At 34.0% G+C, this 26,077-nt stretch overlaps 1 protein-coding gene across 1 annotated transcript; it reads right to left on the bottom strand.

Moving 5' to 3' along the window:
* Nucleotides 1–422: 422 nt before the first annotated feature.
* On the bottom strand, nt 423–25,026 carry MTP9 (Metal tolerance protein 9; the record flags this gene model as incomplete). Its single annotated transcript, XM_051219005.1, has 10 exons — nt 423–584; nt 1,910–2,052; nt 6,521–6,610; nt 10,498–10,515; nt 15,703–15,840; nt 17,543–17,713; nt 18,882–19,038; nt 19,879–20,044; nt 21,191–21,281; nt 24,948–25,026. 10 exons carry the CDS (start codon nt 25,024–25,026, stop codon nt 423–425), a joined length of 1,215 nt encoding a protein of 404 aa, XP_051069407.1.
* Between the last annotated feature and the right edge of the window lie 1,051 nt (nt 25,027–26,077).

Genomic DNA, 26,077 nt, shown 5'->3' with positions numbered 1-26,077 from the left:
CGTTGTTATTAAAAAAAGATATCAGTTTTCATTGGATTTTATACATTAATTAACAAAATAACTATTAGTTTTATTTGGCTGTTTATTGTTTATTATAAAATAATACAGAATGTTAGTATTGATTGTATTCTTGTAAATCTGAACAGAAAATATATATATGTGTCGGTCAAATATAAAATAAATGTAATAACTAAACAAAGAAACAGAGCATGAAAGTCTCTGAAACGAAATGAATAATGAAAGAAATCTAGCAAGCTATTGTAGATATATGGTGTATTCATGGTCATCAATATTTATATTAAATAATATAATAAATTGTCAATTTCTTTTGTTTTATGTTGGAACATCTAATTAATGGTTATGTATGTGTACATTTTAGATTGACTAAAAAAAAGGATACAATGAAATTTCTTTCTTCTTCTTTAAACTATTTTATGCTCACTTTCTGGACGATGTGAAAATTCATAATCTAAGTGTACAAAAGCTCGTTCAACTGTTTCTAATTTTTCCAATTTCTTTTGTAACCCTTCACCAATATCATGAGCTTCTTTAAGACACATTTCTTTAGGTAACACAATGTCAACCTAATGAATAAGAAATGAAAAGTAACAGGGCAACTGATGAATCGATAAGTAATTCGAAAGAAAAATGAGTTATAAATACATATATATATATATATATATATTCAGAAAATCTGACTAACAATACAGTGAGCCAACAATTAAAACAAGACGTAGATTTCGAAAACACTGAGAAAGATGACAGAAAAATATGTAAAAACTGAACTGAAAGAGATTTCAACGGAAATCTAAGGACAAAACGTAGATAAAATCCATGTTTTGTTGTAAACAAATAATTTTTATCCTTGGTTTCTGAATTCCTTTCATATGACCGACTTTTTAACATAAAGCAATTATGATGGACTTAGAGTCATTCTTTGTCATTAACAAGCAATGTTTATTTAAACGGTGTAGTATTCTCAATAGCCTCATGTAATCCAACATATTTGCTTAAACTAGTTTCTATTTACGTATAATTCTGATTCTTAATTTGATAGATATACAATTATTCATCCTGTGATAAGAAAAGTATTTATAACGAGTACACAAACTACCTACAGCTACTCAGTACTTAAATATCGAATATTATATCACAACAGGAATACAAAGACATTTGAAGATAACAAAAAACGAAAAGAAAACTCAGTTATAAACAAAGTAAACAGGATGAACTGATCGATAAGCATAATGAATAGTAATTTTTGGGATCCATTGATGGACCAATACTAAACGTATGTTTTTTATCGTATAAATGTTAAATAATTAAACTATCGATATTCATGTCCCTCTTATTATAAGCTTTATTTTGACCTATGAACTATTATTATACGACCTACCAATGTTGAATTATGCTCTGTCTATTAATCATTACCTCCCACATTCACAGCCACATCTGGCTAATTCATGTAAAAATGTTGTTTCATATTTTATTGGTACGTTGTGGTTTGTTTGATTGGTATATAAACTCAGTATGTTTGAAATAAAATGATTCATATCACAGAGGTTGAGATTGGTGTTCTGGACTTAACTGGCTGGGCTAGGTGGAAAGTAGGACCAATCAGGGTTCTAGACTGCTCTACGGGTTTTACGCGTCATTGGTCCGATCGATAATTCACTGCTCTCTAATTGGAGGTATCGTTATTTTATACAACAGCGGCGAACACAGGCCACATGTTATAACAGGAGTGAAACCAAAAAGTGTGAACTCTCAGTTAAATATCGATCGGACAAACTAATATATTTCTGATTAATGTTACCAAATAAAGTGAATTAAATTATTTCTGCCATCGAGAGTAGTGTACTAAAAGGTAAACGTGAATGAAAAAAAATTAAAAGAAAAAGTTACTTACTTCAACCAAGAAGTTTTCACCAAAATGAAATGCCCTAATGGTATCCAATTGTTCAATCAACGGATGATAATTAAGACAAACGAATGCAATCTTTTGAATAAACCTTGGATTAGCTGTATGACCAGCTAGATTACGTATCTGTTCTAAAAAAAGATTATTACGATTCAGAAGTCATTTTATGACTGAAAAATTACATTCATTTAATAATGTAGAATTCAGTACGTATATTACATAACAATGTTTGTGAATTATGCCTGGCCTCCTTGCAAATTTGATAAACGAAAGTTGTAAATGAAGATAACAGAATACAAATTATTACATCAGAAATCAACAAATTCTGCAAACACCTTTAAATTTTCATTTTACCACACAATCAGAAATTACTATCTGATTGACTTTAGAAAAAAATTACTGACCCGATAAACAATTAAAAAAGATGGAGTTATACTGGTACTATGTCCAGTCTGCACTGAATGGGCCAATTGCGAGTTGTTCATTTTTTCCACTAGACCTTTGTTTAGCCACGCTGGGACTTCCAAAGAATCTTGGCATTCATATTAAGACGTCTTAATTCTTCTTTCAACTTCCAGGGCACAGTTTAAATTGTTTATTCTAGTTGTCGTTTTCTAGAAAGATTTTTTCCTACGGGATGGGGTTCCCGACACCATACTCAACCCTCCTCCTTAACCCGGGCTTGGGACCGACAGTAAATCGGGAAGAGTTATCTGACCCAAATTTATTCTGATAATGAATATCATAATTTGACTTGACGAATAAGCTTATTCAAGTCATCACTTCACGATAGTCATCTCAATATTGGATTTGTTATTGTAAACAATCCTAAGTCCATATGCTATGCTTTAAACAATTTACTTTGTCTTAAACCTGGCCACTCATTTAATTATCGATTTGGATGTAGAACTGTACAACTTGAAGAGAACCTAATAACAAATGTATTTTCGCGATATCACAATAAGAAAATTATATTTCCGGTGATTCGTGACTTAATGTAAGCCACTTCTTCAGAGTAAATAAACAACGGAGAATAAATTAACACAAGTTCAAATAATACACTAGAAATACAATTTTCTACTCATTGGGATATCAGAAAAATGTATGCTTGTTTTACTAACTTTCTACTCAATGATCTATTGATTTAAAAATATCAAGTCTCATTTGGTCATTGACACCTACAAACTGAATAATAACTGAAGAGAATATTCTTCGTTCATACATTAGTGATATAATTTGATGGAGATTTTTAAACATTATTATCTATCGAAATAGCTAGGATGAACTGTAGTTTTATACACTAAGAAGTTGAATATGTATTCTTCTACAAATAAGATTTAAAGAACTTCAAATCTTATAAAATGCGTCAGTGTATTTTTTAAACATAATCTGTACAATTTCCAGTTCAGATGAGAAAATTATATCAAATAATAAAGCCTTAATCATATTATTAAATTGTTATTCTGGAACTAAATAATCAAACTAATAACATACACCATTTAGGTATTTGAGCTAGAATATAATAGACATTCATGGTTTCACAAACCAATAATGGTGAAGATCTGTTAATGCCAATAAAAATACATGATAATGATAGAGTGGTTGAATTCGTAATGACATTACCATAGATTTACCATTAGTGTGATTTAAGGAAAACATGTAAGACGTTCATATTGATAAATAATTTCCTTCCGTAATTAGTACCCACGATAAACTCTTGTCAAGCAAGAATAACAAACGTTGTGTGGTGAAGTGAATTCATACGCATCGATTTGGAATATTTCGGTAAATGTAATTTTGTGTGTAATATATATAAAGTAATTTAGTTCACTAGTGAGAAAATAATCGTAAATACTTTCTATATTCCTACAAGTTCAAAATATTGAACAGATGATAATGAACGGATTGATTGAAAGGGAGACCAAGATGTAATTGAGTATAGCAGATATGTACAAAACTGTTGTGATGATACTGTACAGCCTTTTTCACCCCTATTTAATCACAATAATACCTTCATTGTTCACTTTGGTGAAATTTTCATTTCTAATTTATGGTTATTATAACTAGGCTTATGATTCTAACACTATTCAATAGGTTGTTTGACCCCTTATGAAGACATAAATATTGAAACACTCGTTTTTTTCATACTCTCTTCAATTATGATTGTTATTGTTAGTATTATTATCACCATTAGTGGGATCACTTCATTATGATTATTTTGGTAATTCCTAAAGCTTTCATTGTTTTGTCTTGTACCATCATAACGGTTTTGTATATATCTGTTATACTCAATTACATCTTGGTCTCCCTTTCAATCAATCCGTTCATTATCATCTGTTCAATATTTTGAACTTGTAGGAATATAGAAAGTGTTTACGAATATTTTCTCACTAGTGAACTAAATTACTTTATACATATTACATGCAAAATTACATTTACCGAAATATTTTGTTTATTTATCTAAATCAATGCGTGTGAATTCACTTCGTGCCATAATGTTTGTTATTCTCGCTTTACAAAAATTAAGTTTATTCTATTCAAAACAGTTAGTCACTGATAAATTTCGATAATGCGATCAGAAGACTATCGGAATTACGCGGTATATTTCCGCAATACATTTCGAACAATCTGATCATACATATACTTGTTAGGACATTTTTATAAGAAAAGCAAGAGGTCAACTAGACGGATTAAAGGGAGGCAGTAACAAAGAATAATAAAGTACACAAAAACAATATACTAACCACTTATGGAATCTAAAAAGCCACTTGACGTTATGTTACCACTTAGAGGTGACTCAAATAATCTCATGTTCAAACGGAGACCTAAGTTAACCGTCAACAAGACATTTTATGCAGCCCAACTTGTCATTATTGAAAACACAAGGTCTATGTTTCACCGAAAACCAAAACAGCACGTAAGCGATTGTGTCGCATCTCATTGTGTCTATCAATTAACATGTATGTGAGAAAACACGTACTTAGGGAGGAGCAATTGTGACCTGCAAGCAAGGGCGACGGAACACATACGCAAATGGCTGCAGAAAAAAATGAATTCCGATGGTCAAATAAGATCACGTGACAGACCGAATTCTTCCTCAATTGCGAGACATTTGGCTGAGACTGGTTATAAGGTTGATAACAAGTCAGACTTCGTAGTGTTGTACAAAAGCCTTCAAGGGCGTATTCTAAGATTTATTGAAGCCTTGGCTATTCGGAAGCTGAATCCCCTTTATGTGTTCAAAAACAATTTGTTCTTACCCTTAACCTACCCTGATAATACTGGTTTATTATCCAGAGTGTTTTTGTGTACTTTATTTTTCTGCTATTCATTGTTTATAAAAATCGTTTACAAGACCCAGACATTATGAGATGATGAACAAGTTCAACCAAGTGAATAAAACGTTTAACGTTACTCTAAGGAAGCAAATATATATATATATATATTTATTTATTTAAATTAAATTTATAATAGTGGAATATGTTGTCAAAATTTAGCTAAATAGTAAGTAATGTTTTGTCATTGAAAGTAATTCAAAGTATTTTGTCATACTGTTTTCACAAGAAAAAGTAGATTTCATCTAGTTAGAAATTTTAAGCATCTTAGTATTCCAATCTATCTGAAGAATCAAAAAAATAGTTACAAGGATAAACAAACTTGGATTTAGAATATTTCGAGAGATTAAAACAGCTTGAAATCTTATATTTGAGAGGAGAAAAACGTAACGCCGATGCAAAGTTTGTTTAGACTGATAAATTTGCCCTTGGACCTAATCCATATGATCTTAGGATCTATAAAGCATATATCCTCAAAATATTTCATTTATACTTATTCACTTATTCATTACAACAAGTCGTTATACAGACTCAACTTATCGGTCTTTATTTTCGATTCAAATGTAGTTTATTTAATCGTTTTATATCATTCGATAGAAATAATTTATTACCTCAATTTCAAATGATCATAAACCCGCATTTGAAAAATACTTCATTCATTTATAGGTGCTTCACAAAAACTAGGCATAAATGTACGTCACGAAAAAGCGATTTTTGACAAGCTGAAACGTAACTATACTCATATCCTTTTACAAATAAAGAACTTCTACGTTTTCTCTATAAGTATTTGAATTTTCCTGTAGTTGATATCGAATGAGATTAATTAGGTTTTCTGGGCAAAAGTAAATCCTGATAGGATCTCCTAAATATTTCCATTAGGTCAAAAGCAATTTTCGGAAATGCTTGATATTGGTCAGGGGTAGAATGCATAACATGTGTTTCGTCCTGTTTGAGATTCATGAATTGAATGTAGCTGTATCCCAGTGTACGTGTTGACACACAGACTCGAACCCGATGCCTTTCTCTTTGAACGCACAGTGTCACAAGTCAATGGGTAAATGGAATCAGTAGCTAAGTGGACAAGGTGTCGAGCGTTTTAGTCATAAGGCATGAACATCAAGATTGGTATGCATATGTATCCAACTGATGAATCCAAAATAAGACGAGTCTGGCCTCCTGGATCTTATTGCTAGGCACAACGAAACTCTATTAATAGTTTTATATATGAATGGAAAATATTATCTTGTGAGAATCGTCAACTTACCAGCACCAAGTTTATACCAAGAATACAAAATATAAGAACCAATAAGTATAGCTCCAACGGGATCTAAATACTTAAGATTTTCGTATTGTTCTTTAAATAGGAAAAAGAGAATAAATCGAGTCAGTTCATATATATATATATAATTGTACAGTGAAACATTGATCTTTGTAGCATTTTTAATGAATAGATAACATTGTAAAAACAATCGATTACTTTGACCAAATGAATTCATAATGAACAACGAGTTGTTGAAACAGTTACAACATTGTAAAATGGAAATGCACATTCATATCAGATGGATTAATACACTAAGTACATGCATGATCCGTGTACATTAAAAATAAAACTCTGCTCACATGCTAATTTCAATGGAATTAATTTATTTTTAAATTTAAATGAAAAACTGAAGAGATAAAAAATGTACAAACTTTTCATTCCATTATCTATTGACGTTTTCCCGGTGACTGAAGCTCATAATCTAAAATGTCACTTAGAATTTCCTTTTGAGTCCTTTAAATATTGTTTGCCAATATCTGACATCAACAATTCCGGTTGATCTATCTTTAGATTGTTATGAAACATTTCGATTGGATAAAAGAATGATCTTTTTCCATAAAAATACTTTCGTCAGATTTATACAATTCAATGACATAAAATCTGAGTTACGTCGCAACGGTAATACAATAAATTACATTTTATATCCCTACGATATTTAATTTACTAGTTCTGATTAAATATTTTTGAAAATACGCCAAGCAAACTCGCTGTGTCCCATATTGTCTTATTCAAGACTTTTATGAATTCCAGTTTAAATAAAAGCAAAAGCGGTGAGAGATTTAAAAATACATGTGATCTACTCAAAAAGAACGTTTTAAAGTAGCATATGAAAATTTATATAACAATTTTCCATCTTTCAACGTTTGTTTCACAAATTTAATTTCTGTGTAAAAATCAATATTTTTGAGTCAACTTTAATATTCAAATACATTTTGAAGGCCAGTGATTATTTGCATGACAATGAAATAATTTCCAGCAGAAAAATAAAACTCAAGTGAAACAAAATCGAACGATTATTTAAATTTATTCAAATTTAAAGCAATTAGCTCCTTTGATAAATTTCGATAGTACAGTAATCTTCACCTTCATTCTACATTATCTAAATTTATTCACTTAAGTTAAACACTTTTATTAGTAATTTCCAATGTTTTTGTACTCATGAAAAATGTGAAAACCCCTATAAACTGTTCTTTATTGAAAACAGGGAATATAAATCATGTTCATTGTATAAAATAATTAAGTGTTAAACAAGTAGAACAAGGAAACAATGAATTCATTTAGTGATCCGTTGGTTCATTAAGTAAATTATATGATTAATAAATAGCTTGTGTCTGTCCACAGAATATTCTGTTTCATAAATCTTCACTGTTGAAATAACTTGTAGTCATTGGCAACCATGTTGTTCAGTATTGAAATAAATGTAACAAAGTAAAAAGAAACGTGGATAGAAGAGAAAATCAGGAAAAAGCGTATCATACATTTCGTAGAGCTTTTTATGGTGACTTGGTTGTATCACATGTTAACATTCAAACTAGCACAACCAGTTTGCTTTTATTAACCTACTTACAACTAAAAATTATTAGAAATAGTAGGTCGGACTATTTTAAATGTTGCTTTTGTTTTAACTATTTTCATTTAATCAAATCAACACATTTAATTTACAATGATGTAAATAAATGAGAAATTTCTTTTATAAAAACGAACAATGGTAAATTATGATCTAAATTATATGGATTTTATGGTTCCCTATCTGATTAGCTATTATTATTTGTTCACTTTCTATATAAACTGATTACTTAAAATGAATCAATGCTACTCGCATGTAATAGTCTAGTGAATTGAATTTACACATTCTTTTTATCCAAGCATCTTATAACATTGCTTTATATTACGTAACAAATATTCGAAAATTATCAATCCAAGCAACCATAAAAGTTCTGTCCAACTTGAATTTCTGTTTTCGGATTCTAAACATCTTATTCGCTACTAATTTACAATTCATTTCAATATTTTGTTAATAAGTACAAACAACTAAACTCGTTAACACGTATGGAGTTGAAGATTAGATAACCAACGACGTACAGTAATTACATTGTATTATGGAATGATTGTCGTTCGTACATTGTCTAAAGTTGCTTCTATTAAACAATGATAACCATTGGACATATTGTTAGACAATAGCAAATATAATTGATAGTGTACCAAGGGTCACTCCGAATAGACAAACAGATCTACATATTTAGATTAATACTGAAGACTGGATCATAACACCAACAATTAAAGCGTAAATGATAGTTTTATATCCTCAATATACTGTTTATCGGTCAGTTGCTCTTTCCATAATAAGTTATTTAGTTAGGCTTTGAAGTTAAGTTGCATAAACAAATTATCCACCTTACACATTCTAACGCCTCATCCAATTGCTTCCTTTTAAAAGTCGAACAAATATGTTTTATTGTTATAATGACAAAAATTAAACACCTTGATCAGTGAGAATGATAATGTTCATAAATATAACATTCTATTGATTGGCTAAAAATCTGAAAAATAAAACTGGAAGCAAACAAGGGTTTCAGTTACATAAGATCATATTAATTATTATATTATTGACAAAAGAATTCAGATTTCAATATCAATAGAAGCTTAGTTGTAATTCAAATATCAGTAAAACAAGAATCCCTCAATTCATACAAATTTTTACTGTAACATAAACTCATAAGCTTTATTAGACATATGTATTATATAAATGACAGAAAAGGTGAGAAATCGTCATTAAAGGTAAATACTTTTGTTTTTAACAAATTCATGATGACTGTTACAGGCAGTTTATACATCTTTATCAGAAATATATTAAGTATATTTCAACACAGAATATATATTAATCATATAAAGTATCAAAGAAACAGATAACTTGATAAGATTCATAAAAAAATTGATGATTTCAATGAAAGTGAAAACATTCACAAATCTAATATCTAAACGAGTATAATTGAAAACATGGACAAATTCAAAGCAGTGATAGTTTGAATTAAACAAAGATATTTCTTCATGGTTACCAGTGGTTTTATTTCTGGTTATCCATAATGATGAAGTTCGAGTGAACAAGTTATACAATACTGACACTGTGATAGAATTGTTTCAAGATAATCTATTTGACCAATTTTAAAAAATTCCTAAATTTGCACTGTGTACTTATAAAAATGTAATTGTGAATATCTGAAAACAGATTTTCATTTTGATAATGAGGTGTAAGTGATTCAGTATTACACATGTAACTCAACTTGTTTAGTAACATTGTTGGTCTGTGTCTAATCAACTCACCTAAATCCTACTTACAGTGTTCTTACTAATCAATAGGAAATCTGAGGTCACACCTGAGATTTTTTATTGATGATAGTTTTTAGGGAACAAATCTTAAATATTTCCACTCGTATAGAATTAATAAAACAGCGCACATATATCCAGATCATTTCAATTTAATAGTATTCCATTTCATATAAGGTATAAAATTTATGGACATTTTGTTAATGAATACATTCAGCATTATAATATACCATTAGAAACAATACGTAAATAAGGACGACCATAGTGATGATAATACTTCACAAATAAAATCGATAGCATGTCAAAAGAAACTATTTGAATAAAAAAGTAATTTATAAAAATAGATGAATTGTTAATACAGAAAGTAACAACAATAATAATTTATTATTATTACGGTTGGTAGCACCACAAATATAAACAGATCTATGACAAATATCATAACGGTAAAACTGGATGTCGTGCGTAAATGAGCAAGTGAAAATTAGGACATGACAATGCAGTGAAGATACGATGAGGAAATAGTGATATTGATCGATGATATATATATATATCAGCTTGGCAAAACAAGCCCCAGCATCGATAATTAAAAAACTTACTCTGTTGTAGTAAAGGAGCTGTAATGAATGTTGTTCATTTATTTTACAGTGATTAGAACTGAGTAAATAGAAACCCAGAATTACTATTCCTTAGTAAATAATGACATCGCTGAACATAAAGTTCACATGAAAATCGCAGTAATCATCAATTTGTCCGAACAGACAATTTTTGCTAGATATTATAAAGAATTTCCTTGAATAAACTGACAAATAATTATCAGTGATTTTGACTTTTGTGATGGATTTGCGAATGTCGAGTGAGAAGTTTATAAATGATAAAAATCTCAAGACTAGGTCATAGTGACTGTTTACATTTTCATAGTTTTTATTAGTTTTTCAGCTAATGTTATTTAGTGATAGGAGCAATCTTTAAGTTGATAGATTTCTCATACACATTTGAGCGAAACAATTTATGTGATCCAAGTTCACAAGCAAAAGTATAAAAGTTCTATAATACCTTGCCTGGCAAATATACTCTGTGACGAACAGATTGTTAGAGTTAACCTAGTCAATAACCTGGATTCTTAACATGTCTCTAATTTGAAAAGTTGTACAGTTTTCCTTTTTACCTTCTTTTGGCTTTTTTTTTTCTGTTTCTTTTTTGTATAAGAAACTTGTTGAAATACGCTGTGCTGAGAATTCTATATTGTACCAAAATATAATATTGAATAAAGCCATTAATTAATAATAATAATAATTATTATTATAGTTTGTTTCTCCAAAATCTACATAAAATAGATAATGATCAATAAACCTCAAAATAACTATCTACAATGCCTGCAAGATCAATGGGTTGAAGCACGGTATTATACTCAATAGATTAATCACAATGGCCATACCGATTAATTTGTTTCATTTCGCAAAGTTGGATGATGTCTACCTTACTCTGGAAAAATAATTAAGACTCATGATTAAAAACGTGGATTAGATATATACAACCTATATTTGAACACAAAATTCTTAGAATATGTCTAGGCAAAATAACAAGACGTAGTTAGGAATGATAGACAAAGCATACCAGTAAAAAGACTTTGTACAACAATACCAGTCAGTCTGCCAGTAACAACGTAGAACTTCGTACGTACGTACATCAGTTCGAGTTGCCACACCACGTTAGCACACAGATGTAGTGGTCGATTCAAATCCCGTAGTGATAGAGGCGGTAAGAGTATAAGCAGTAATCGGGAAGATTAGGGTTTGGAGATGTTATTTAAAGAGTACAATACAGTGAAATAAATTTGGAAAGAGAAAAAAAGAGACAAGGAGGAATAGGGAGATCAAAATTTGGGAGAACACAAAGAGTGTATGCACCTGTGCCAATGCAAACGATTTTGAGCCATGTCATTCAGGGTTTCTAACCATCGGTTGCTATCATCTCGCGGTCCCCAACCAGGTAGTCTACACCTACCAACATGACTCAGTCCGCTTGTTAGTGACTTCATGAACTTGTGCCATGTTTTGGTCTGGCCGCCCCTAGCTTTCCTCCAATCTACTCCTATACAACAAAACATCGCATATCGAGGCAGTCGGTGGTTGGGCATACGTAACACATGTCTCAGCCATCTCAACTGATGAAGTTTCACTACGTCATCAATTGATTTGCCATCCTTACCTAGTACCCGTTTCCTAACAACTGCGTTACTTACTCGATGGTCCCAGGATATACGAGCAATATTTCGAAGACACCTATGATCAAATACTAGTAGCCTACGGATATCCTCTACTCTTACCGGCCATGTTTCACAGCCATAAAGTAGAATGGAACAAACTGCTGCACAGTAAACCCGTACTTTGGTTTATAGACGGATATCTCACCTACGCCATAAATGACGCAAGTTAGCAAAAACTAGTCGAGCCTTCTGTATCCGTTCTGAGATTTCGTCACACACCAGACCACATGGGCTGATGAGACATCCAAGATAAGTGAAGCGATCGACACGCTCAATTACTTCACTCCCTATCATTAGTTCGGGTGTCGATGCAACCCAATCCTGAAGCATCTTGCATTTCGAGGGGGAGAATCGCATCCCGAACATGCTTGCATTGTTGCTTAGAGTGGTCAGAAGACTCTGCATTTTGTCAGCGTCTTCACCAAATAAAACTATGTCATCAGAATATTCTAAGTCAACAAGTGAACCTCCCGGTAGAAGTTCAACCCCTGGAAATCTAGACGAGGAAAGTATTATCTCTAAAAGTACGTCAATGACAAAGTTGAACAAGAATGGAGAGGGTGGAAAGCCCTGACGAACACCACATTGGGTAATCAATTCTGATGACAGTTCGCCATAAGCTCTCACTCGACCAGTTGTGTTCGAGTAGAGAGCCTTTATAAGGTTAATGTACTTCTTTGGTACTCTTTTCAGTGACAAACACTGCCATAGAACCTTACGATCAACAGAGTCGAATGCCGCCTTAAGGTCAAGAAATACTACCATTGTGGGGCGTCTGAATGTGGGTCTGTGTTCTAGAACCTGACGTAGTGTGAATATCTGATCTATACAACCACGTCCAGGTCGAAAACCAGCCTGATTTTCTCTAATCTGTTCTTCATGAGCTTTGGTTAGGCGTCGAAGTATTATTGAAGTTAATATTTTAGACACTATATTTGTCAAACTGATTCTTCTGTGATTGTCACAAGAGGAAATTTGTCCTTTCTTATAGACTGGCACAATCAGTGATTGAGACCAGTCAGATGAGATTACGTCCAGTTCCCAAATTCTACCTAAGACCTCAGTTAATCTCACTGCTAATACTGAACCACCATCCTTAAATCTCAGGAGTAAACCTGTCAGGGCCTGCTGCTCTCCCTCACTTTAGATTTCCTATGGCTTTTTCAACTTCGTAAAGGACGGAGGACCTACATTAACTTCCCATTCAGGTTGACTAGAGATCGTGGGAAACCGAAGTGTGGCTGAAGGCCAGTTGAACTGATCCCTAAAGTGTTCTGCCCATTGGTCCAATCTCCTGGATTGAGAATGTATAAAATGTCCATCTTTCTCTGAGATTGTTTCGCTAACAGTTGGTTTCCTTAACAAGTCTGAACAATTGTCTGCTATTACCTATTGCCTCTGCCTTTTCCATCTCTCTTGCTTTCGCTACCCACCACGGTTCACGATCATTGTGTAGACTTCTTGTCAGCTTGCGCTTAAGCTGACTCCGCTTTTCATTATGTTCACAGCCAGGTGGAATGAGTTTCCGAGCATCTATCAGTGCGATAGATGTTGCTGAGATCCAGTGTAGCTCTCTAACCTTATGGTTTACCTTGCTGTTTCCACAGCTTTTCGGATATCATTCCATGCTGCCTCGTGGTGGGCATCACATACATGGCTGCCTAACTGTTTTCCTAGTTGTTCCTGAAATATACTCTTAGCTTGACTATCATTAAGTAGAACACTAAGAGGTTTACTTGCAGCGTCTTTCCTACGTCCAGTAAGACGCAGACAGATACGCGCTCGTACTAGAGCATGATCTGAATCTAAGCATGTGCTCCAGGGTGAGTGACAGTCTTCTATCGAGCCCCTCCATCGGTGGCTGATAGCGATGTGATCTATTTGGGTCCAACGTTGGGACGAATTAGGGGTCTCCATGTTAAAAGATGTTTTTCCTTATGTTTAAAGTTAGTACTTGCAAGGAACAGGCGGTTATCTGAGCATAGCTGCAAAAGATGGTCGCCATTTTGTTCTTTGAGCCACGATGCTATAAATTCCATCTATATGTCTTTCCCGATCGCTTAGTTTACCTACTTGAGCATTAAAGTCACCGGCCATTATTACTACATCCGAGCGCCTAGCTTTTCGGAGAAGGTAGGAGAGCTTTCTTTAAAACTCATCTTTTACATCATCTGCGCTGTAGTCCGTGGGAGAATAGGCAGAGACGACGAAGAGTGTCCCTATCTTTCCGAGTCCTTACTGTTCCGTTTAATCGGACAGCGCACAAACAACTGTCTACTGTGATCCACTCTAAGAGAGCTAGTTCTGCCCTAGGACTCAATGCTATACCTACGCCGGCGAGGCCACGGGAAGAAGAATCTGGGCTTCCAGATACACGAAGTGTGAATCGAGTCGGTTCTTTATTTTGGCATGGTGAGGTCAAATGAATGACGCTACTCGGATCCTGTATGCGCGTTTCGGAGACGCAGCACACATCGATGGCGCGAGATTCTAAAGTCCTAGCTAAGGAAGCCTGCTGTCCTATTTGGCACAGTGTTCGGACGTTAAAAGCTCCTACGTGTAGTTTAGAGCGTGGTTTCAGGAGACCAGGAATAACGTTCCGCGTACTCAAATCGTTTGCCCTAGCGGTGCGAGGTGACAAAGAGACGTGAGGAGGGTTAGTCATGGAGATAATAGAGGTATTAGGAGGTGTAGGAAGGATTTGAATGTGACCAACTTGGTCTCGTGTGCTGTTACGGGTATGAGGGCTGATGTCACTTCCCGGCTGCCCACACCGTGGAAGGGTATTTCTTGAGGAACCTGAAAAGGAAGTTGAATTAGTGTTGGTCTTGACGACCTGGGAACGTGACCGCAGAGCCCAAGGGACAACTGCTTGAGGCCGGTCGCGTACGGCCTTTTCGTGGAAGGTTTTTAATGTGTTAGCTCCGTTCTTCAAAGGGCCTTACCACCGGAGACGGAAATCCGTGAGGTAAGGTGAGGTGTGACATTTTTAGGGTCGACCTTTTCTAACCCCACCTCTCCTTGTGGGAAGGCAGCATCGCTGTCATGCTGGTTGTCCGAGAGAAACACCTTACTGCTGTTACACCCCTCTACAGTCAGCAGTACGACTTCACCCTCAGACCTTGAGTTGCTGCTTTTAGTCTTACCGTTCACCAACCGACCTGCCTGGCATGGTAGAACCTACAGGAGCATATGTCCCAGCCAAAATAACTCGGTCGAGTCATCACGATAGGCAAGCCCGACCACCACGTCAAGGTAGCAGCTTCGGTCAGGACAACAATACCAATAAAAAGTCATAGCTCATGGAACAAGCTACAGACTTTCGCCCTAGCATGCGATTCCTCATCAATGCGCGCCCACTACTCCCTATCTGGAAATTGAACTCAGGACATTCGGCCTCCTAGACCACTGAGATGGCATCCAACGTAACACATGTTTATCCAATCTTCTGGAGTGTAGATATCAATTTTATTTATAGAAATAATGATGAGTTTGAAATGTTATTAGAAAATAGTGAAATAGTAGAAACTCTTACGTAAACGTCCAGCAAAACCACTAAATAAAATTGATGCAGCATTCGTAAGTATATCGTTACGTTGATCGGTTTTAAGCGCATCGATAGCCATTCCACCACCAAATTTAAAACAAATGATCCATAAGATTAGTTTAGTCACTATAAATGATAATAAATGTGAAAAGGGCTAGTAAATTTATCATTCAATCGGTTAATTAAGTAATATAGCAAAGAGATAGACTAACTTTATCAATTATTTTTCCAGAGAAATACAACTCTAAATTTCAAGTAATATAGGCATGGAGTCGGGGATTACTGAACTTTTTATAAACAGGAGGATAGTATCAATCTTAGGGTAAGCAGTATGTAGTTAAAACGTCAGTAGGTGATTAACTGATTCGTCAGTGATTACTAGTTGTCTACAATAAAATGTAGGAGAAATCCAGCTAGTCTACTGCAATCATTTAGGAACTTGAGCGATATATACACCCGTTTCAAAAGGTCATGAACTTATGTATAACCATCGTACTGTCCTATTTTCTTCCCTTAATATTTGTTCATACGCACACGTTGACCATCCATAATTACTTTTGATTCCTGATTATTTGAATGTTTTGTAAGCTATATATAAATATATATAGTTTTCTGAAGTATAAAAAGAGTATGTAACAGATCAAAGTAAAAATTAATTACAGATAAAAGATAATTGTTAACTTGAAGAATATAAAAAAATTGTAAACATTCGGTAGTATTGAGTTATAAATTGTTGATAAACATTAAATACAAAAGTGAAGTTGTGCAACGATGTAACGGCTAATGAAAAATGTTAACATAAGAATATTTTATTGGAGAGAGATGACTATACATTTGATGAATATGAAAAACAGAATGATTACATTTGATAATAGCTCATTAGTTATTGGGAATAGTCCCTTTGATAACCAACCAGAGTAATGCTCGAAAATGAAATTATAAAGAGCTCTCTTTGTGTGGGAAGTATACTAATATAATTTACTGATGAACTACAAATATGATTACACAGCTTCAGTAAGTAATATCGCCACAAAACAGAGTTACTTTGATACATTGGCTATATTTATTCTTCAATGACACAGTGGAAATTCATTGCATTTCATGTATTTTAAATATTTCGCATAGCCACTAACTTTTACAGATAAAGTGTTTTATGAATGTGATTTTGTGCACAATGTTCATAAAATAATTCAGTTCAACACAGAAAACTAACTACAATATTTTGTAGATTCGTATAAGCTCAATCGATAGAGGAATAGTGTATATGACCACAAGTAACAAATGGGAATTATTATTAGTAGGGAAGAAAACATGATATGATATAGTGACTTCAAAAAATAGTTAATCAATCCGTATAATAGTGATAATACTAACAGTACATGATTGAGTAAAAAGAAGTACTGCTTTTGTTTATGTAGAAATCTGTCGTTGTACCGAGTATTTATTACTTCAAATGTTGTACTGAGATTTACTACACGTTACATTTTATTGCGATATCTCTCTGTGTTACTACTGGGAATTCTGGGATTATTTGCCATCAAATTACTTGTTGTGTGTCTACAGAAGTTCTCAGTGAAGACCCTCTATACTCTTGCAACATGGATGCTTCTGCCATTACAAATTAACAGGTAAATATGACAAAAGAGACTTAGTGGGTACGTTCAACTCTCTGATTATATCTTTTGTGCTATATAAGACAATTAAATTGACAATAGGTAAAGTGAATGAAATATTGGCTACTAATCAACAGGTATTTTGTGGGTCTAGGTCACAGCTTTTCAAATGAAGTTTGAAAACACAATTTATGAACATTAAATATAATTCTTACCAATTACGGATGCCATTATTCCCAATGCTAAATCATTAACGTTTGGTGCCTCTTGATTATTTTGTGACATACGAACAATGGCTTGTACAGATTCAGCTACAAGTTGTATAGATATACTACCCATAAATACAGAGAGTACAATCACTGCTAATGGTTCAAGTCGTGTTCTCCCTAAGAAGGAAATAAAATAACAGCATTTTAGAGACCTCATTTCTCTTTCACTTTCAGATGATTTTCAAAAACCCAACATTAGAATAAAAATGATTAATAAATATTTCAGTAAATTTAATAATTGTAAAGCATAAATAATAAGTATCTTAGAAATTTACACTAAGATCTTAAGTAATTATTACAATCATCTGGTTTAACAACATGGCTAAATGATGATGATAATTCACTTTCAACCATTTAAGAGCTCATGCAATTACATACCTAAGACTGGGATTATCAACGTTGAATAGAGAGAACAAATGATTAACAACATGCTGTGATGCACGTTGCTTATGCTTACGGGTACAAGTAGCATGTAGGAGCAATCGGAAATGAGATGCCTGCCAGCAACGGGTTGAGGTGATTAAATTAAAGAAAACAGGAAGGACAACTGAAAAAGGTGCAAATAATGTATTCAATGTATCGTTTTCATATTATACGAAGGTACTTTGTAAGTTTGCATTAGACAATCAATTGGTGTACCACACCTGAGTTCTCGTTCACTTCAATGCAACTGCGATAATTTTTGTTATCGGGTGTCACTGTTTATAACTTCTTGGCGACTGGACTCATAACTTAGTTCTATATTTTGTTAAAATTTGGTAACTAGTTACTGAAAGATATGCACTTTGTCTTAAACAATTTAGAAGTAAATTGTTATGATATGTTACTTATTCTTTCTTCATACTATATCTGAACATTTCAGTAGTTTCGGAAATAATCAGTCTAATTAAGTAAAGGCTTGTAAATAGATACTAACAGTAAATAGATGATGGTGTTCAATTAAGAATCGAATACATTTACAACTTTTGTTCGATAACTAGATGAAGTGATACTTTGAGAATTAATATCGATGTATAAAACACCATTCGAAAAACGAGAACGCTAAAAGATTGCCAAATTTAGTCGCAGAAAAGTTATATGTTGACAAATGTTTAAAATGTGCAGAATTCTTCCAACACATCATTCACCAGTCCATATTTTGAGAGTCATTCATACTGTTAGTGGAATCAACTGCATGTCGTATTTAAAAGACCACTTAAAACAACTGTAACAACAGTTTAAAATAACCAGCCTACAGACCGTAGATCATTTTATGATCAGTTAAAATATTTTTAAACCAAATTACCTTCTGGGTATTTGTATGGCTTCCTTTTACGCATTTGACGAGCAGCAAACCACATGATTCCACCGGAAGCCAAATCGACACAACTATCTAACAAAGACGATATGATTGCTAATGACCCTGATAATGCAGATGCTACAGCTTTACCCAATAAAAGTACCTATATTGATGTAATTCCAAATGGGCAATATGATAATTAAAGGTTATCAAGTTATTTTCATACATACAATGTAAAATCGTTAGACAAATAATAACACTATTAGAAAATTATATTTTTCATTTAAAATTTCACTGAATAAAATATAAATTGATTTCATGGTGAAAGAAGTGTCACATTCATAAAACGTAAGGAGAATAAACTAGTGTAGGAATTATATCAAAATAAAACCAAACGTCTAGCGTAAAAAATTAGAAAAGAGGTTTTACTAGTTCGTTGTTTCGAAGAGGATGAACTCAAAGAAAATTGGTTGCTTAATCCAAGACACCAGTAAACTTAATCTCCCTATATTCACTAGAATGGTAACAAATTTACACGGCACCTTGGTAACAAATGATTGTTTCGATCTTAGTCATCTAATAATTATATCAGCCTTATGCTATGGAAAAAAACGATTTGATGTTTACGATCCGTAAATCACTAAACTTATATTACTAGAAATTAACATTTTGCGTTCGTTATGAATGACTGGTTATTTGAAATCACTAGTCGTCAATTAAACGGGTATTGCTTAAAGCGAAAGTAATAAAGCAGATGGAAAATCTGCAGATGGTGAACTAAGATCAATCGAAACACCAGATGACAGATTACTAGTTTGTAAACTTATTATATATTCTAAATGATTTTCCTATGTTATAATAGCTAGATGGAAACATGTAAACGCTGAGCATTAATAACTTATTAGAATTTACCAAGGATAGTTCATTCTGCATTAGAATGAAATTTCTTTCCTTTCCGTTTTAGTAATGTTCATAAACTAATTATTAGTGATATTATACTTACCACGTTGGCACAAAATACAACACCAATAATCATTGTATTAATTCGCGTTTGCCGCCTAATAGAATGATGATTGGAGGTTACTTCTACATCGGAGGTTTCTGCCTCCGTAGTAGATGCGATCTTCTCCAATTCACGAATATGTTCATCTTGTCGTCGATAAAACTCCCTAATTTTGGAGAAAATATGAAAGATGGATATCTAAGTGAATTCAACAGTGTTAAGTCAACTACATAGCAATCTCAGAACATCTAAATACCCCAACTCCGTATTTCCCTAATAGATGCTGTTGTCTGTTCGCGTCTTTTATTCGTTCCTATGCGACCTAACAGGTTGACATTTATGAGCTAAAATCAGCAAATTGACAAGATCTATATTGAAAACAAAATGAATTTAGCCTACGTATTGGATTCTATTGATATAATTAAGAAGGCCTGAAAACCCTATTCATGATGTTGACAGAAAATAAAAGTAAATGTCTTGAGTGCTGTTAAAAATATATGGGCGATTATCACATCCCGGTTGCTCACACTGTGGAAGGGTTCTTCTGGAGGTACCTGAGAAAGAAGTTGGATTAGAGGTGGTCTTAGTGACCTAAGAGCGTGACCACAGTGCCCAAGGGACAACTGCATGAGGGGTTGGTCACACACGACCTTCATGTGAGTAATTTTTGTGTTAGCTCCGCAATTGTTGAAGTCGTACCGCCAGAGACGGATATCCGTCGGATCAGGCGAGGTATGCATTTTTAGCGTCAACCTATTCTAACCACACGCCTCCTTGTGGGAAGGCAGCATCGCTGTCATGCTGGTTGGCTATGGAACTGTAATCCTTAGATGCAGCATTTACAAAACAATGCTAAGCGTGAAATAATTTACTTTAAGTAACTCACACAATATATTTACGTTTTTTATGGTTTATGTAAGTTAACACTTAAAGAAATGATATTTTTGTCTATTTATGACAAGAGTTTGAGAATTTGCCTCTTTGATACTGAATCCTACCTAAATGTTGCTTTCACTTATTTGTTTTGCATTGTAGAAAAATGTTATTCTACAACTGAAGTAGTGAGCGAATTCAATGAATATTCGACGACGGGAATGGGATCTATTCAATAATCTACGCAATGATTATAAAAACCGTTTACATTTTCTACCACTATCTATGCATTGAAATCAAGAGTTTCTTATACTTGCACTTACGTTTTACCTACTCGCCATCATTAAATTAAAAAGGCATTTTATTGCGATCCGTGATACATTTTGCAGAAACAACCTGTTGTTAAGAAACAGCTTTTGCAGACAATAGCAAAACTTACATGACTGACTTTGAAGTCGTCTTAGTTGTTCTGATGTTAGAGCTTAATCTCTTCCGAAAAACCTCAATAGGATGCGTTTTCCATGTTTCACCTGTGACACAGTTATAAGAATGGAATAGCAACAACAGAAATAAGTCACAAATTATTCCAAGCGTTTACTTAGTTTCTAAAACGTAAGTGACAGCTTGATGTAAAAACTTGGAATTACTTATGACAGTACATTTTATAAATGGGTAAATCTTGCTGACAACTAAGTTGTGTAGGCCTGAACACGTAGGCCTTAATATGAAATAATTTCCAACTGCTCTAAATAAAACCACAGTGAGTATCATGACCAAGGTTTGACTTGATAATTCCGAATAAATTGAGCATTGGGTAGATTGTTATAAATATAATAATATAGTTGTAATATAAGAAGGGATTTTATGGATATAATAGTAATTTGAATAGTTGAGAGCATGAGTCACTTGAAGCTAGACCACTATGGAAATACCGGAAGCACTGGACGGCCGTTTCGTCCTATTATGGAACTCCTCTGCGGTGGAAGTATCGCCCAATTTCGTGAATTAGTTGGAGTTATACATTAACACCGTTGCATGCCAGCCCAGTGGTCTAGAGGTTGAGCGTTCGCGCGCGAGACCGATCGTTCCTGTGTTCGAATCTTGCGAGGCGAGATTGTGGATGCGCACTGTTGAGAAGTGCCATAATAGGACGAAACGGCCGTCCAGTGCTCCCAGGTTTTCCATGGTGGTCCAGCTCCAGTTAAATCACGATCTCAACTATTAAAATATTTGTGATATCCAAATGAGTAGATTTTCCTGAAGTTTCGTATCTAAGTGTAAGCCATTTCTTCAGAGAGTAAGTAATCAAATTAAAATTAATCCAAGTTTAAATGGTACGGAGGAACAACTATTTATACTTGGAATAATTTTGATTTGGCTATTTACTCTCTGAAGAAGTGGCCTACACTGAATCACGAAACGTCAGAAAATCTCATTTTTTCTACTCATTGGGATATTACAAATACATTATATATCATAGTAAATACCATTTTTTAAAACTTAGTGAATTTTAAATTTTTATTTACCGACACTACACTCATTTGAAAGGAGGACCTGTAGGCTGTAAGATAGTTGCAAACATAATTACCTTTAAAAATCAGTATCTATATTACCACCTGAATTTCAGACAAGTATTCAAAACGCCTAAAAATATTTATTTGTACTTAGATGAATAGTTAACACAGTTGGTGTGTGAATAAATGCTTAACGTTGTGTTAATCTGTTATAATAAAAAATTACGATCTCCTTTTGAACATTTTAGATTCAACTTCTTGATTGGGTCTTATCGAAGCTCGAGCCTATTTGGAATAAATAGCAATTCGTTAGCCTATTCATAACACATCTGGAGTAGCGGATAACCTGGATTCTAAAAATATTGAGAAGTTACCTATCGTAGCGTTACCTTTGGAATTGGAGGATTACCTGGACTGTTTCAAAGCTTGGAATTTACCTTAATTCCAAGGAAGATAACACTTTAGCCAATTTATAAATTCCATTGATAGAGAAGCCTATGACCCATTAGAGAATGCTGAGTGAATACAAAGATAACTGCTTGCTTTATTCGACAAACTAAGACTACTGAAAAATTGTTTACAAATAACATGAAATCACACAGTTCAGCAAACTACCTCATGCTCTGAAATAGACAACAAGAGGTTTTATACCAAAGCTTCAAACACAGGCTTATTAGTACAGTCTCGGTAAATAACTCCGTACTCAACCTCGCAACTATCTGACTTCACGTCTCAGGAGTCCTAAACTCAGGAAACAACTCATACAAAATCATAAGCGTACTTTTCAAATTGCCAAACATTTCCGTTCTGAGTGTGAATATGTCACTAAAGGTCTTAGCAACGGCTTTACGATACAAAATGGTCGCACACTTGATACAGAAGTTAACTAATAGCACGGTCAAGTTCCATTTACGAATTATTGATCATAGTAACATAGAGTCAAGCATTTTGGAGAGAAATCTTTTCAGAGAAAGTTTATCTTTTTAATATATAAACTGATTCTATTTTGTTTGGAATACATTATGAAGAATGAGTTACATAGACTGGTTAGAAAAGGGATAGCAATTTGTTTTGGCGAGATACGCCATATAGTTTAATAAAATCTTAGTGAAAGCTAATTAGCTAAACACAAAGGCTTTAATATGTTTTAAAATGAATTGATCAAGACCCGTATATCTAGTGAGAAAATAGGTAGCAAACTTCAGGTTTTGGGAACAACAGTTGATTACGGTAAGAGTACAAATTTGACAGTGTTTTGTTTAACAGCAAATTTAAGGAATTCCCGTATCTAATGAACCTTGAAGTACAAAACTATGGCTGATCCACTTCTAGCTAATCTTAGAGTTGATAATACAAGCCATTAACATTAGAAATGTAGTCTATTTACAATTAATCTTTCAGAATACTTTAACGTACTGAGTTCAGGCAATAAAACTATTCTTCAGGAAACGATTCAAAGTGCATCACCATTTTAACTTCAGGGTCTATTAAACTACTCAAGATTCCTAGCATTTCAATGGCTCTAACAAAGTGTACAACCATAGTTGCACAAATAGTGGAATAGGTTGACAAGTTGTAAAACAACTCAAAGTAAAATCGTCACCAGACTCAAACAAGCAAAGATACCATGTATTTCCTGTTCAAATAGAAAAAGACCAATTTTACGCCTGATACCAAAAGAAAATCGATTTTCCGTTGTTTAGTCTACAGAAAATTAGCAGTCTAGCTCTCTACTATGCTGATCGACTGGATCATGAAGACGTCTTACCCAAACAAATGGCATCAGTCTCATCAGTGAACGTTTCAATGCGAAGCTAGACCTTCAATGGAAAATAGGCTGCGAGAATAAACACAGGTCCACCGACCTACTATCCTGACTGAAGGTCCATCGTTGCTATAATGGCACATAGAGAGCTAATACGACCTGTCGTCACGTCGGATCTACATTCTCAGGACTTTGATCCAGTGGTACAGTTCCAGATCAATCATCTCAGCGTGCGACGCCTTAGGTATTTCGATGAGAATTTCTACCAGATTCTACGTTGATGATGATTAACTGGCTTTACACTTTTTATTTCCAAACGGCTAAAAACTGATGATAACCAATTTCTTGCTAGTATTCAGCAAAATACTGCGATATATCATGCCAATATCTGTCACGACTAGTCATCCGAGTATTCATACATAAAGTCGGGAATCCCAAACCAACGACCAACTCAAATGTTTGGATGGTGGTTGATCCCAACTAATACCAAACAAAAATGGTTGGTTGTTGAAATGCTTAAAGATTATTAGTTTTTCAAGGCCTACCGAAGCAAATGACCGAAGCGTTATTTTATATTTCACAGATCCGAATGTGATGGGAAACATGAGTAATCATTTCTACATTACTCATCGACTTTGAGTATCCAAACTTGGATACTATTAGTAGTAAAGTGACGGTAATATTTACCATATACTGATAGAAAAATCATATTATTAAACTATTTATGGTCGCACAAGTGAAAACTAAGGACATTTAGTCACTCTTACCACACCACTATTCATCAAGCTGGGGAGTCAAACAGTACTGTTTGGTAACGTGCGTGTTGTTGGGATAATTTTTATATTCATAAAAACTTATCCTTATAGCAGTCAGAGGAATATCATGCAAACTACACAAAATAATGTTCAAGAACTTGCATGGTGAATTAAGAGGAATTGAATTGTTCTCTGATAAAGTGTTTCCTGACTCTATTTCCTCTAACTTTTTTGAAGCCATTGATATTGAAGTACAGAACAAGCGATACTTTAACTCAGTCTCCATTGCATTTTCTATTTGCTTTCCTAACATTGATAGATGAAATAAAGACTGACAGAAACACCGATCAAGGCAATATCGTCTGCTAACTAACAACGAGCATAAACGTGCGCGAAATTCTAACGGGTGTGTATGCGAGTCAATATGTGGTTGAAGAGACTAAACACAAGCCGCATAATTTACAAAACATTCTATGCAATTATAAGTAGTCGAAATTATAAAGTCATACCACTAGTCATCACAATAGGCGAGGAGTGATCTGTAGCGGTGAATAAATCCACAAAATAAATAGCTCTGTAAGTTTTCAACATTGGATGCTGACTACATTGGTCTCAATGGACTCACCTAGCTGAAGGCGCTCGGTCAAACATCCACACCTGATCACGAGTGAGAACGCCGTGCTCAACATCCCCTGCAATCGCTAGCCAGATTAGATCAGCCGGTCCTCGATATATTGATAGCCTATCAAATATGCCTTCGAACCTCCTCACTTCTGACTTTTGATTTCACTTGGTGGGTACGATTCACAATTAAGAGTGTTACTGGATAAATTGATGTCAAACTCCAAATACCTTTGACCTCTTCATACTCAATTGGAAGGTTTGCCCAGTATTAAAATTTCAACTTTCTAAAACGGAATACTGCCATGACAGTGTGGAAGTACACATTGACCTGTCCACCCGAGTGATTAAACACAGTTTCATTCGACTGTGTTCGTCATTTCCTACGTTTGGTGTTATAACGCCGGTTATGTACTACGTTGGAGTTTCGGCACCGATTATTATTCAATGGCGTCATTGGATTTCTCTTTCGCATCACGCCATCGGTGCCACCATGTGCAGAGGAACGTTTGTTAATTAAGTAAACTCGTTTGTAGTTGATATCACTTTTTTATTATACAACTCTGTTGTGAGTGCTATGTGTTACTGTTTTGTTTTATCCATAAACAATCGCTGCTGTTTATAGTGTTAGTATTCTTTTTGGTATATTGTTGGTAATTTTATGCATTGTT

Source organism: Schistosoma haematobium, chromosome 3, assembly GCF_000699445.3.
Source record: "Schistosoma haematobium chromosome 3, whole genome shotgun sequence".
Lineage (NCBI taxonomy): Eukaryota > Metazoa > Platyhelminthes > Trematoda > Strigeidida > Schistosomatidae > Schistosoma > Schistosoma haematobium.
This window is presented reverse-complemented; position numbering and strand designations above follow the sequence as displayed.